The sequence below is a fragment of the Pteronotus mesoamericanus genome, unplaced genomic scaffold (assembly GCF_021234165.1).
Source record: "Pteronotus mesoamericanus isolate MK-2021 breed Mesoamerican mustached bat unplaced genomic scaffold, CSHL_Meso_final contig_596, whole genome shotgun sequence".
NCBI classification, from domain to species: domain Eukaryota; kingdom Metazoa; phylum Chordata; class Mammalia; order Chiroptera; family Mormoopidae; genus Pteronotus; species Pteronotus mesoamericanus.
In genome coordinates this window covers 9,450-22,685 of record NW_026555211.1, presented here as the reverse complement: position 1 = coordinate 22,685, position 13,236 = coordinate 9,450, and the positions used below count along the sequence as shown (strand labels likewise).

General features: G+C 44.2%; 1 protein-coding gene across 1 annotated transcript; it reads right to left on the bottom strand.

Annotated features, from left to right (window-relative positions):
* Positions 1-2,513: 2,513 nt before the first annotated feature.
* On the bottom strand, positions 2,514-9,800 carry LOC129076547 (interferon-induced very large GTPase 1-like). Its single transcript, XM_054580707.1, has one exon. The coding sequence runs from the start codon at positions 9,798-9,800 to the stop codon at positions 2,514-2,516; it is 7,287 nt and encodes a 2,428-aa protein (XP_054436682.1).
* Positions 9,801-13,236: the final 3,436 nt, after the last annotated feature.

Genomic DNA, 13,236 nt, shown 5'->3' with positions numbered 1-13,236 from the left:
GCATCAACTATGGATTGTGTCTGCATTGTGTTATGTCAACATTTTTTTGCTGTTAATTAATTAACTCATGGCACATTTTTTAAGTGCCAGCTGGAATTCCAGATGCCTATTAGTTTACACTTGAGACCGATATAATTTTATTAACCAATATTGCTGTAATAATTTTTCCTTAATTTTTAATTCAGTTTTTTAATTGTTATTAAATTACCGTTGCCCCAATTTCTCCTCATTCTCTCCCCAGCCATGCTCACTCTCTGCTCCTCCACAGCGTGTCTTTTACTTCCAATAACCCTTAATAAAGACCCATTTCACCGACCACGTCAGCCTTACCTGCACTAACCTTTCAACCGTGGTACCTCTACTCCTGTGAACTATTCCTGAGCCCAGTGTCTTCTAGTTTTGATAATCATGTCATTCTCCTCCTGACTGACTCCCTGTCCTCCTACTTCACTGGTCCTCAGGGCTCCTTCCTCAGTGACTCCAATCCAGTGACACTGGAATCCCCATGCCCTGATCCCACCTGGTGGCGTCTCCATTCTCTGCACTACTATTGCCCCAAACCCCGTTTCCACATAGTCCTCTTCCCTCTAGCCCAGGTGACTTTGTGCCAGTTTTTTATCCCTTGAGCACAGCCCCTGAACCTCATTCAATAATCACAATGCTTGAATGACTGAAGAATTTATCAAGAGTCTTTTTTATTTGTACACAAAACGTTCTGGTTGAACAATCAAAGTTAACATATGATATATGATACTCCTTAGTTGAAAGCCTTTAAGGATGCATTACACAAAACCAAAAAGCACTCAGGAAATGGTAACAGAACGTTGCCATTTTCAAGGATGCAGTAATGCAAAAGGCACCAGGCTGGCAGGGGCTTTGCTTCTGTCACAATTTGCACATCATCAGCTTGAAAGGGAATTCCAGTGCTTACTGAGACTATATTCCAGAGACCAAAGGGGAAACCGTACCGTTCAAGAATACCTATTACCTTTATACATTTTCTATTACAAGAGTGTTTTCTGGAGACATGGGGCATTCGACCTCAAACTCAACGTATGCTTGAAGTTCTTGGGGTACAAAGATACCAGACCAGCACGATCGTGCGGCTTTGAAGGTCCAAGCGTTAGACTGCTAATCTCCGGATTATCTGTTTTCTCTGGATGTTGAGGGTTAGAGGGCGTTCCTGCAGATGGAAGCCTACGGTTGCTCTTATGTCCAACATGAAGAAATTCCTTTCTTTGTCTCAGGGCTCCTTGAACTCATCAGTTTTGAGAATCTAGCATAAGTCATTGTTTGGGACATGGAGATTTGCAGAAGGAGGATTTTTTTTTCCTCTCAGGTTCTTGGTTGGCTTTGGAGGGGGTTTCATTTTTATTCTAGTCATGACCCTATTGCTTAACTAGTGTGAAAAGTCTCAAGGGAACCTAGTTTGGAGATAAACATTTCCTGGCAGTTAAATAGAGAAAAGGAAAGTTTTATTGACCTACTAGACCTAAAATTACATATTTTTGATATTTCTTTATTGAACCGATACTTTTAAAACTCATTAATGGTGTAATCAAATCTGACCTTGTTCCCAGCCTCGATTAAAATGGCCCTTTTCACCTGCTCATAAATCTTGTTCCAACAGCCGGTCCTTCTTAGGCCTCTATGGATACCAGGCTTTGAAACCTAAAATTTTATGAACCATTTTTTTTTTAAAGTACACAGAGGAAACCGTGGAAATGACAGGGAAGAACAGGGTGATGGTTCAAAGAGAAAAAGTTATTTTATTTCTATTTTCTAGATTTTCTTGCTATTGTTTCCTGAATTGATGCAGGCTTTAATTTGTTCAAGTCTGTGTTATGCTTTCCCAGAACAAAATATGTCTAAATTTTCACTATGCTTGGGAATCATCGTTCCAGGAACATTTTTCCATTCAAGGGTTAGCAACATTTCGTCACTATTGCAGAGGTGAGAAAATTACCCTTGAAAAATAAAGGCAATTTGTAGTTTCCAGCCAAGAACTGTATATTGGTTTCAGATATCCACACAGCTAAACTATAAAAACTTGTAGCCCTCTGTATTGATTTTTACCTCCCTCAATGAAAATGAATTTCTTATGAGAGAGTGTTTAGGGGCAATAAATGATAATGGAAAACTACAATCAAACAATAGCATGCACACACACACACAGAAATTTCTCTGAGATTTTACATAGCATTATATATCTTAAAGTAAAAGGCTTTAACAACAATAGTTTAAAATATGAAGTAGTTATTTTAAATGAGTAATATTCGATTTTTATAATAATGTTCATGTATTTCAGTCATTTGTTTTTTTCAACCAGAAAAAATCAACAAAGCCCTTTCACAGAAATCTTGAATTCTTGAAATGTTGATTGATTTATTTTTAAGTGTTTTATTTCTAAATGTCAATCATAAAGGTTCTCATGTGAGGAGGAGGTGTTTTAGGATTGTTCAGATTTGGTGATTCTTGTTTAGATTCCGGTACATTTTTGTGGCCATTGAGAATTATTGCTTTTTCAAATCATCCAGCACATCCTGCTTTGTGATTTTGGTCCAGGCCTCAGGGATTTCGCCCCTACCTCTAAATGTTTTCTCATATTTTTCTTCTAGGTTTGAACGGAAGTGACAGACAAACCATTTCCAGTATGGCTGGGTGGATGTGTCTGGGGTGATGCTCCACGTGGCATATTCCCCTCCTGCCTTTCGATAGTTCTTATATGGGAATTTGCGACCGTCACTCAAAATAAAGGAACAATCACTTGCTACTGAACTAGTACAGTAATCAATGGAAAAATGGTCTGTATTAACCCATTGCCATCCATTGACAGCCTTAGGACGATGGAAAGGAACACTGTGGTCTCCATCATGTGAAGGGATTGTGTTTGTACAAATGGCTTTACAGAAGGGACACTGTTTCCAGCACCCACAGAGGTGTTCAGAGAGCATTTTCTGGATTTCAGGAACCATTTCTTCTATGGGCAGAGTCGAATACTCCTCTTCTACAGTGCTCATTGCAGGATCCAAAGCGTCACTCATGGCTTCTTTGAGAAATTCAGTATCTTTTATCTCCTGATGTTCAATGCTTATCAAGTCTTTTCGTGGAAAGATCAAGTTACTCCCCACGTGATCACAGAAGGAATCCAACCACCCAGATGCGGTGCTGCTCTTATCTTTAACTCTTGCTGTGGACTCATGAATAGCAAAGAGGATGGTGTTCTTGATGTCCTGTATACTCATGTTTAAAAAAGTCTTTATTTTCTCCTTTCTTTGGTCTGAACAATACCTTTTAATATGATTTTGAATGAAATTCCTAAAAAATGCTTCTGGATCATGAATGTACTCCCAGTAATCCTCAAAACTTTCTTTTTCTGCCAGAGAGATAAGAACGTGTTTCTCCAGGTTAGCCCTGTTTCCGCTGAATGCTGGGCAGGAAGCTCGCATGTCCCCAGCAATTTTAAGGACCATTCCTCCCCTAGTGGCGGTGGAGACGGCAGGAGTGAGTTTGTGCCACAGGAAGTTAACAAATGTTGTGATAGAGGTTGCTCCTTGACAAGAGATCTTAAAACTCATGAAGAAATCATCTTTCTTGCTTTGCAGATAGTGTACAGGATCATTTGCTCTTTTGAATGCCTTGTGCATTTGTTCAAACTTTTTTGATGCTCTTTGGAATAAACACAAAGATAAGTCAATTTTATATTTATTTGTAAATGTGTATCTTTCCTCAGTGGGTGCAGATTTCACCCCCTCTTCTATTATTCTCAGGATTTCATGGAAATAAGTTGGATTGTAGTCTTCCCTTTGAATGTTCTTAATAGTTTCATTAAATCTTGAAACAATGTGGTCAGTGGTCCTATTTATGGACTCTTTATCAGAGACTCCTAAGTTCATTGGGAAAATGCCCCATTTTTTGTTCAATTTGACATGTTCATCATAATTGATTTGAAATACTTTTCCATAATTTTTCTTCAGTGTGTTCCCAATGTTTTTCTCCTTTTTAAAATGTTCCAAAAGGATGTTTTCAGAATCCACATGAATATTAGGCTCTTTGACTGAAGGGACTGTTGATGACACATCGTAGACCCATTTTTGCCAAACTTGATTGAATTTCTCATACAGCGCTTCCTCACTCAGTTCTTTGCCCTTTACAGTTAAAGCCAGTTCTCGGCTTCTTTCCAGTAATTCCTCTTCATAACCTGACTTTTTATTATCTAGCTTTTCTTGATTCTTTTTGTAACTAATATGTCCCTCAGCTTTATTTTTGCTCTCTAAAATAAGTGTCTCTTTAAGGTTTATTAGCTTATTTTCAAAATTTGCTTTCCACTGAATCAGGATTTCACTCTCTGGGTCTTCATTAAAATATTTTTCAAGCTCTTCCTTGATGGCTTCATATTTTTCTGAAACTTCAGCCTCAAGTGTGCTTGTTGTGACTGTCTGGATTTTTCCATTCTTAATCTGGTTGATCAGCTGGTTCTGCAAGCCTAGCACATGACTCCTGAGATGCCAGGTCCAGGAGTTATACATGGTCTCTAATTTGCTCATGGCCATGACCTCTCGGGTGTTCCTGAAACTAAAAATAAAATTTTCACTCACCAGGGCTTTCCACAAATCTTGAACTCGGACTTTTACATCTGATATCTTCATGATGCTTCCCCTAGAGTCCTCCTTGGCAGTCTTAAGAATTCTCCTTTTCAGTTCCTGGATGTTGTGGCTGTAGCGAGGATTGGGAGGAGCCATTGGGGGGTTGCCATCCCAGAGGTGAGCAAAGTAGTCGACGTGAGTATTGATATCAAATTTAATGACGTCGCTGAAGCGAGTTACACCTGAGCACTGCTCTTGCTCTGCCGCCGTTGCTGCCATCTCATCCAGTCTCTGCTCTAAGCGCCTGCGTCCTTCCATAGTTTGGTCTTTAGCTGTGACTTCCCCCACGTTCTGATGGACAAAGAAGCAGCTCGGTGAGATTTTCACTTGTTTCATCCTCATAAAAGCTTGCACAACTATTTGTAGAATATCTTGCATTTCTGATGGGTTTTCCCCAAAAATGTTGATCAGAGTCAAATTTCCAAGTCCAATGACAAAGGTTGCCATCTCATTGTCACGATTCTTGGATTTGTTGCTGAGTTCTGGGGCCCGGAGTCCTTCGGTGTCCACAACAAGCACAAAGTCAAAGCCCAGTTCCTCTACGAAAGTCTCTTCTACTTTCAGGAGCTGCATGTAGGCGCCCCGGGTGCACCTGCCAGCACTGACAGTGAACTGCAGCCCAAAAAGTGCGTTCAGCAGGGTGGACTTCCCCGAGCTCTGGAGGCCAAGGATGGAGAGAACGAAGATCTTTTTGTTCCCAAGTTTCTCAGAGACCTTGTCAAAAAGAGCTGCCACCCACTTGAGAGGCACATAGGAAGCGTCCCCATCCATCAGCTCAATGGGGACACCAGATATCAGCAGATCTGCAGCAATCTGGGGAAGAGAGAGAAAAAGTTCATTTTTGGTGGCAGAAGCTTCTTCTAGAGCTTCATAAATTTGGCCAGCTTCTCTGAGAAGTTGCTCAACCCCCAGGGTACAGTCACTAATCTCGCCGGAGATAACTTCTATCTCTCCTTGCCAGCGTAGTAGGTTGCTGCTCTTTGGTGCCTTTTGCTTTTCTGTTTGTATCTGTGACCACAGAGCATTTTTCTTTTCATTCAGTTTTTCCAAGTGTCCTGCGGTCAGGTTGTCCATAAACACACTGAGCCATTGCAAAAAGTAGAGTACGGTTTGAGTTTCTGAATGATTTTGGAGAATTTGAAGGACAGCTTGCATTAAGTCATTGAGAGGAAAGGCTCTGGTGAACTGTTCTTGCCGTATTCTTTGTTTTTCTTTCTCAACCTCACTCTTGTGCTGTTCAATGCTCCGATTCCCCTTTTCTGTCAGGTGATAGAGTTCTTTGTCCTTTTTACACCAAAGATGCCACAATTGTCCTTGAAGGGGTAGAAAGTTTTCCTTCACCTGAGATATCTTCATTTCTTTCAGTAGAACCATTAGCCACTGTGCCTTTTCTTTGGCTTCCTTGCATTCTCTCTGGTCTTCATCAATCAGGAATCCTTGCTTGCGAGCATATGCGGCACAGTCGTCTAAGCTGAGAGCAGTGTCTGAGAGCGCTACCAAACGTCTGATTGTAGTAATGAGCTCCTCTGTTAATTCTGCCTCATTTCGGTTCCTGATCCCAATTCGCACTTTTTGGTTAGAATTATTGACCACGGCTTTTTCTTTGTTGTCAAGTAAATAAATCAAAGGTCTTGGTGACTGACTCAGGTCACGCACAATTTTTCGGTTTTCTTTATTGTCATCAGAAGTTGACATGAGGACCACAATGAGAGAAGAGACCTCCTGCAGGAAGGCGAGTTGCTTCTCGTGTTCCTTTGCATCTCCATGAAGATTGGCAAAGGTCAAGCAGTTTCCAAATCTGTCCTCATCATCCCCTCCAGGACAGAACCAGCAGACTTCCACCACGCCCTTCATCAGGAGACAGTCTTTGGTGCTCCCTCTGCAATGCCGGTGAAAAAAGACATCATGCCTACGTTTACTGAGAAGACAGTTCATGATCTGAGATTTAGAAGAAGAGAAGTTATTTCCGACTCTAATGAAAGACACAATGGGGGTAGGGACAGAACACATCTGCTTATTCTTATAATTGATCTTCTCCCCTTTTGGTGATGTCCTTGCTTCCTGCCAGCTTTTTCTAATCTGACTGAGAGACCAGAGAGAGAATTCAATTTGAGAATTGCAGGGATTAGGTATGAGAAGGGGGAGGGCAAACTGGCAGATGGAAAGTTTGGACAAAATATATTGTCTGGCAAAATCGTCTGCACAGTGAAGAACTGCCATCTGAATATCCATGGGGTGAATATGGGGTCGAGGATTAGTGGCCACAGGATTAGTGGGAGTATCACCGTCTTCAAACAAGTCTTCATACGGATCAAGGGCCTCATTTTCTTGATTCGATGCACTTGGAGAAACTTGATTTTGTGTGTTTCCATCCTCCCTGAAGACTATGTATCTCAGCTCATAATCCAGCACCAGTAACTTCTGCAGGAAATAGAAGGGAAGCTCCCTTTCAGAGCTGGGTTTGGTGTTGTACACAGAAGTCTTGTGGATCAAATGGAAGTTATCTCTGCTCAACCTTTTTCGATAGTATTGTTCTAGGCCTAGACGCTGGAGTAATTCCAGGAAAGCCCTGTCTTCGATGACTTCTCGTCGGCTATTTTCTCTATCATGTGGTTCATGGGATCGTTTCTTTCCATGGAAAACATTCTCCAAGTTCTCTCTTACCTCATCCATTCGCAACAAAGAAGTGGTGGCGTCATAATTGCCATCAGTGAGCGATCTCAAGTCTTTCTCTAGGTTTTCCCAATCATGACTGGCTCCCCGTTTGGAGAGGACATGCGCAACTTCTTCGGACAAAGGTTGGCCCATGTGTTTTTCTAGTAATGCAAATCGTTCTGCTTTCTCCTCTGGCGAAAGAGCTGTCACTCCAGCAGTAGCTGTGAGACCTGTGAGCACCAGGAATGCCTGAGCCCGGTAGGTGCAAATAGTTTTGAGCTCCTCGTATTTCTCTTGGGCAGTTTGCATTTCATTCAGTAGGAAGTCTAACGCATCACACCCCAGGAGACAGTGAAAAGTGTTGTTTACCACATGGTATCCCGCACCAGCTGCAATAAAACGTAGCAAGAGCTGTGTGTCTGTCTGCCCTGTTTCTTGGAGGTGATTCAGGAAAGAGCCAAGAGACAAGCTGACCTCACAAGTGGCCTTCCTTTGCGCTCCCTCCAGAATTTCTGCAGGCTCAGATTTAGCATTCGCTTCCATGAGGTCATTCTTGGCTTCTTGCAAGATTTTGATGAATTCAGAAAATTGGGAGATGTTGATGTGCTCTTGCTCTGACCCTGACTGGAAGACCCACTGCATGATGGAATGAGCCTGAGGAAAGTTATCCGCTCTGTAGATGTGAGGATCCAAAAGGCTGCGCAACTGAGATTTAACCAATTTACTTTTATAAATGGAAGACATTCTGCAATAGTCAACAGTGTTTACCAGAAAATTCTGCAGACCATGATCTGTGAGGCATATGTTAACCCAAGTGTCATAACTTTTTGTTTTCTGGCTCAACATTTGCATGAAATCTATCAGTTTATGAAGCTGCCCTTCAGGATCTGATACCTGCCAGGACTTCACTTCCTCTAGGAAAACCGTAGCTTCCTTCCTAACACTCAGTAATTCTTCCCCACCCTGGATCTGGGCAGGGAGGCCAGTCAGAGCAGCGTAGCTGTCTTTCAGAAGGTTAGCTACCCGAAGAGGATCCTTAATATCACCCCTGTGGCTGGAGAGGATGATGTCCCAAATGGGCACCAGCTGAAGTCCCCGGTCGATGACGCACCAGGTTTGATTACTGGCAACGAGGCCAGCTTTCCACTGGAAAAAGCCATTTGCTTCAGGTGGGCCACCTGTCTGGTCGACAGATAATTGGACTTCGGTGTGAAGATTTTGGGAGGTTGTGCTCTGAGTGGAGCTTTTTGCATGAGAGGTTGACGCCTCCACACCTCCAGCAACTTTCACCCCAAAGCCACTGTAGCTGCCCCTTATGTAACCATTCAGGGCCTCTGCCGACTGCTGCTTTACTTCTGCCAGCTGCTCACTTTGGAAACCCTGTGAGACGGCTTTCCACCAGTAGATTCCCCCCAGGTGCAGAGGGCCCTGGTTAGCATGGGAGCCAAACCTGTGGAGGAAAGCTTCAGCCCTGCGTCTCAGCATGGGGAGCCGGTCTGGTCCTTCAGGCTGGCTGAGAAGGTCTTCAATCCATTTCAGTTCCTGCAGGGCAGCGTTGGAGAAGTGGAGCTGATCAACGGGAAAGCGGCAGGAGGCGAGTGGCACATAGCTGAACTTGGTAGAGCAGAAATAAGAATGCTCAGAACGTGACTGCTCCATGTCTTTGGATTCTGAATGTTTGCTCTGGTCCATACCAGCTTCCAAGCTAAACCCCCATCCTCCGCCCTTGGCCGAGGCAATAACACTAAAGCCCAGTTTCTCTACTGTCTGGGTGAACATGGATTCTGCCCGAGAAGACGTAAATTCCCTTGTTTCCATCCGTGTGCCCTGCTCAGGGCCATGGAGTGAGAACTCCTTTGGGACACTGAGTAGTTCCTCTCTCTTCTCTACGAGCCCCCTTTGGTGGCTGGTCTTGAAAATTCCCTGCAGAGCCAGCCCTCCCGATGCCCATCTCACCAGATCTCTGTCTGGGAGGTTTTGCCTGGTAGACAGTGTCCCCTCCGTGTGGGTGATGTGCGCCTGGATGTTTTCCATGACTTCTCTTAGGGGTTTCTCAGGGTGTGGCCAATACTCTGTGGGGATCTCCATTGCCTGCCTCAGCTCTGCCTCTTTTGTCTTCACGGCCTCCTCCTGTCGTTGCCTCCCCTCTGACAGCAAGTCTCTCAGCTCCTGCAGTGCCTGTTCTGCCTTCTTCAGGTTCTTCTTGGTCATTGCCACCTGGGCCTCCTGTAACTCTGAAAGGCTACTTGCGTGCGACAGCTTCAACAGCTTCTCCAGGGCCCTTTTCTCCCAGGGATGTTGCGCCTGGGCTTTCAGCTTCTGGAGGTCTTTTTCTTCTAGGTGTTGTAAGGCCTGAGCACAGGTCACTCCCAGGTGTTCCTGCATCTTGGGCAGCCAATACTCAGCTGACAGTCCCGCTTCCTCCAGCATCCCTTGGAGATCTTGCATCCTTTTACCTCTGAGAGGCGGCTCATCAAGGGCAGGCATTGCACTGTCCATTTCTGTGGAAAGAAGAGGCACTCAGTTATCCTGTGTCATGAACTTAGGAAGTGTCAGCCACATGGCAAAAATGATAAGAGTACTGGAGGTATAAAAGCCTTTAAGGCTTTGTCATATTTTCACTTCATTTCTCCAACAGATATATTAATGTTTAAAGTTTTTGACATACGTGTGTTTGCACACAAATCATCTTTGTGGGTACTCTCCCCAAGGATTGCTTATTTAGTTGCCTGAGTGAGTTGCAACTTAATAGCCTGATTGTAGGCACTTCCAACTTTACAAAATCAGTTTCATGGGGCTTATCAAGCAGATGGTTGCAGTGAGAAAACAGGCAAGTTCTTGAGAGCTTGATATTTACTTTAAAAACAAGAGCGAAAACGCCAGTTATTATTATTCAGCTAGTTTCTATCCAACATGTGTTGAATGGATTCCTTCTTCTCTCTGTCCCTTCTTATGCCATCTTATAATATTTATTACTCTCCTGTCCTTTAAAGTGTAGTCTTGATGCCAGCATTATGGTGGCATACAATGTTTCTGCTTATTTGTCTCCATTTTATGACAAATAACTAAACACCTATCCACAAACAAACATGCCTCTGTGGAAACTGTGTGACCCAGGACGACATGCTAAACGATGTGAAAGGAGTCAGGTGCAGTTTGTTTCTGGTAACAGGCAGAAGACCTCTGCATGGGGTGTAGAACCAGGAGAGCCAGTGAATCAGACCCATCTATCTTGCCATGGTTGCAAAAAATCTTTAGCTTGCTGACTTGGGCGGATGCCCAAAGATGAGAGAGAAGTTGCTTTGGAAGTCCAGGCTTCCTGATCTTACATGGGCTGAAGTATCTGATGGTGGCAGTTCCTCCAGTGGGGAAAAAGGAAATTGGTTAGTGAGTGCCTGGTTACCCCACCTGTTTGGGGCAGGGCCAAAGAAACACACTGCTTTCCAGCAGCACCCAGGCTAATGTGGCCGGACATCCATGACCAGGGAAAGGGAAGAGATGGAAAAATTCAGAGAAGAGTATCAAAGGGCATTAAAAGGAGAAGGTTCCTGCTGTCTGTGCTCAGGACTTCAGCAGGACGACCTCCCATGTTCCTCGTGGAGAACATCACCTCAGCCTCTCTGCACCGGGTCTGCAGGCACACCCAATGCCCTGGGTGCTAAGCCCACAACTCCCCCACAATGTGCCCACCCCTTTGTGTTCAGCCGTGAGAACTAATCGGGAAAATATAGTGGACTCAAGAAAACACATAGGATCTGTGTGCAAGGGAGACACCACACACCTGGGTTACAGCACCACTTTCTGAAAAACAAAAGAGAGGTTTCCAGTAGCCTTCCTGGTGAGTTGTAGGAACTAGATATGACATAAAAGCCTAAAAATTTTGGCCACAGAGAGCGCAAGAAGAGTGGAGCAGTGTGCGCATAGAAAGGTGGAGCAACCCCAGATATAACAGCACCAGTAAACAGAATAGTCCATCGGAAGGCACTAGTGAAGATGTTAGGAGGTGTGTGAAATGTAAATGTGGAAGCAGGAGCTGAAAACTACAAGGACACGATAAATAAGGAAACACAACATCACCAAAACTAATACTTTTTTAATAACCTAGCTTAAAGACATGGCATTTTGCAACATGGCTGACGAAGAATTCAAAGTAGCTTTTAAAAATAAACTTAACAAGCGACAACTAAAGTCTGAAGACAATTTAACAAAATCAGGGAAAACTATGCGAACAAAGTGAGATATTTACCAAAGAAATAGAAATCATTCTGGAATCGAAAACTTCAATAAATAAATGGATAATGCTATAGAGGACATTTGTATCAGCTTAGAGCAAATAGAATATAGGATAAGTGAGCTGCAGGGCAAGCATTTTGAAATAACCCACAGAGAGAGAAACAAAGAAAAAAGAATGAGGGATCCAAAAGAGCTGCAGAGTAGAAGGAAGATACATTCCCCTCCTCCCAGGGCCAAACCAAATTATGACTAAATTACAGAATAGTCAAGCTGAGTAACCAACTGAAGACTAGCTGAGCAGAGGACTTATAACTCTGGATATACATAAGAAGACATATTGAGACTGGTAGGAAAGGCAGAGGCTCAAAAAGGGCTGGTCGCACCCATGTTAAGAATCTGGAGGGATAGCCGACTTCATCGGTTCCCCTGGGAGAAAGGTGTCTCAATCTGGCCAGCCTGGGCCTGCAGTGCAGACTTTCAGGGAGGCTCTGGAGTTCTGAGCATATTCAAGGTGGGGGACTCAGGTGGTGAAAGACTGAGTGTATGGCTCTGGGGCGGGGGCCATGTTCCCTCCTGTGTGCCCAAGTGGCATCGCCTCTCCCAGGGGAGACCTACTAGCTCCACACTTCCACTCTAGGTGGCCCCACCTGCTGAGCTCACACCCCGAGGAGAAACTAGCTGGCTGTGGCCAGCCTGGGCCTGTGGTGCAGACTTTCAGGGAAGGCTCTCAAAGAGGTCTGGGCAGACTCAGGGTAGTGGAGACAAACGGGGAGAGACTGAGGTGTGTGGCTCTGGCAGAAGGGTGATATTCTTTTTCCCCTCGCATACTCACCTAGCTCCACTATTCCTGGACGGAGCCCTCCATCCACGGGGTCAAATTTTGGTCTGCTTTTGCCTGATGAACCCTACTGGCCTCACTCTGATGACCTTCTGAGACCCTGCCCCAGAACGAAGTTCTGCAAGCAGGTTGCAGCAGGCCTCGGTGTGTGCTAGCCTCACACTCAGCTTGGGCACCTAGGTGAATCTGTATCAACCTGGTGAGCACCACTCACACCTACCTTGTGACTTACTAAGATTCTACCTCACTCGACTCGTGTATGGCAAGAGGCTCTTTCAGTGACTGAGCCCGATAGGCAACTGGCAGTTTAAAGGGATTGTCAGGGTGCCTTGGGCCTTTTGCTCACTTATCCCTGGGTCCAGTGCTGGTGAAAGCAAGCTGTGGTACACAGCTTGGAAACTCCCACATGCACCCCATGCACCCAGGCTTAGTACAGTCCGCCTCAAACTGTGGATCACTCTGTAGCTTCAAACAGGTAGCCCAGGGCAGTTTGCAAGCAGGGCCTGACGTTGACCTGCATAGGAGTCACTCTGAAGAGGACCCAGAACCAAGACACATTAGAATTAAAATGCCAAAAAGTTATAGACAAATAGAGAATCTTATAAGCAGCAAGATAAAGACAGCTCGCAACCTACGAGGGAGCTCCCATAAGGCTGTCAGCTGATTTCTCAACGGAAACATTTCAGGCAAAAAGCGGTTGTCACAAAATATTCAAAGTGATGAAAAACAAGGATCTACAACCAAGACTGTTCTGCCAGCAATGATATCAGTAAAATGGAAGGCGAAATAAAGAGTTTCCCATACATAAAAAGCGAAAGGAATTTATCACCACCAAAACAGTATTACAAGAAATATGAAGGGACT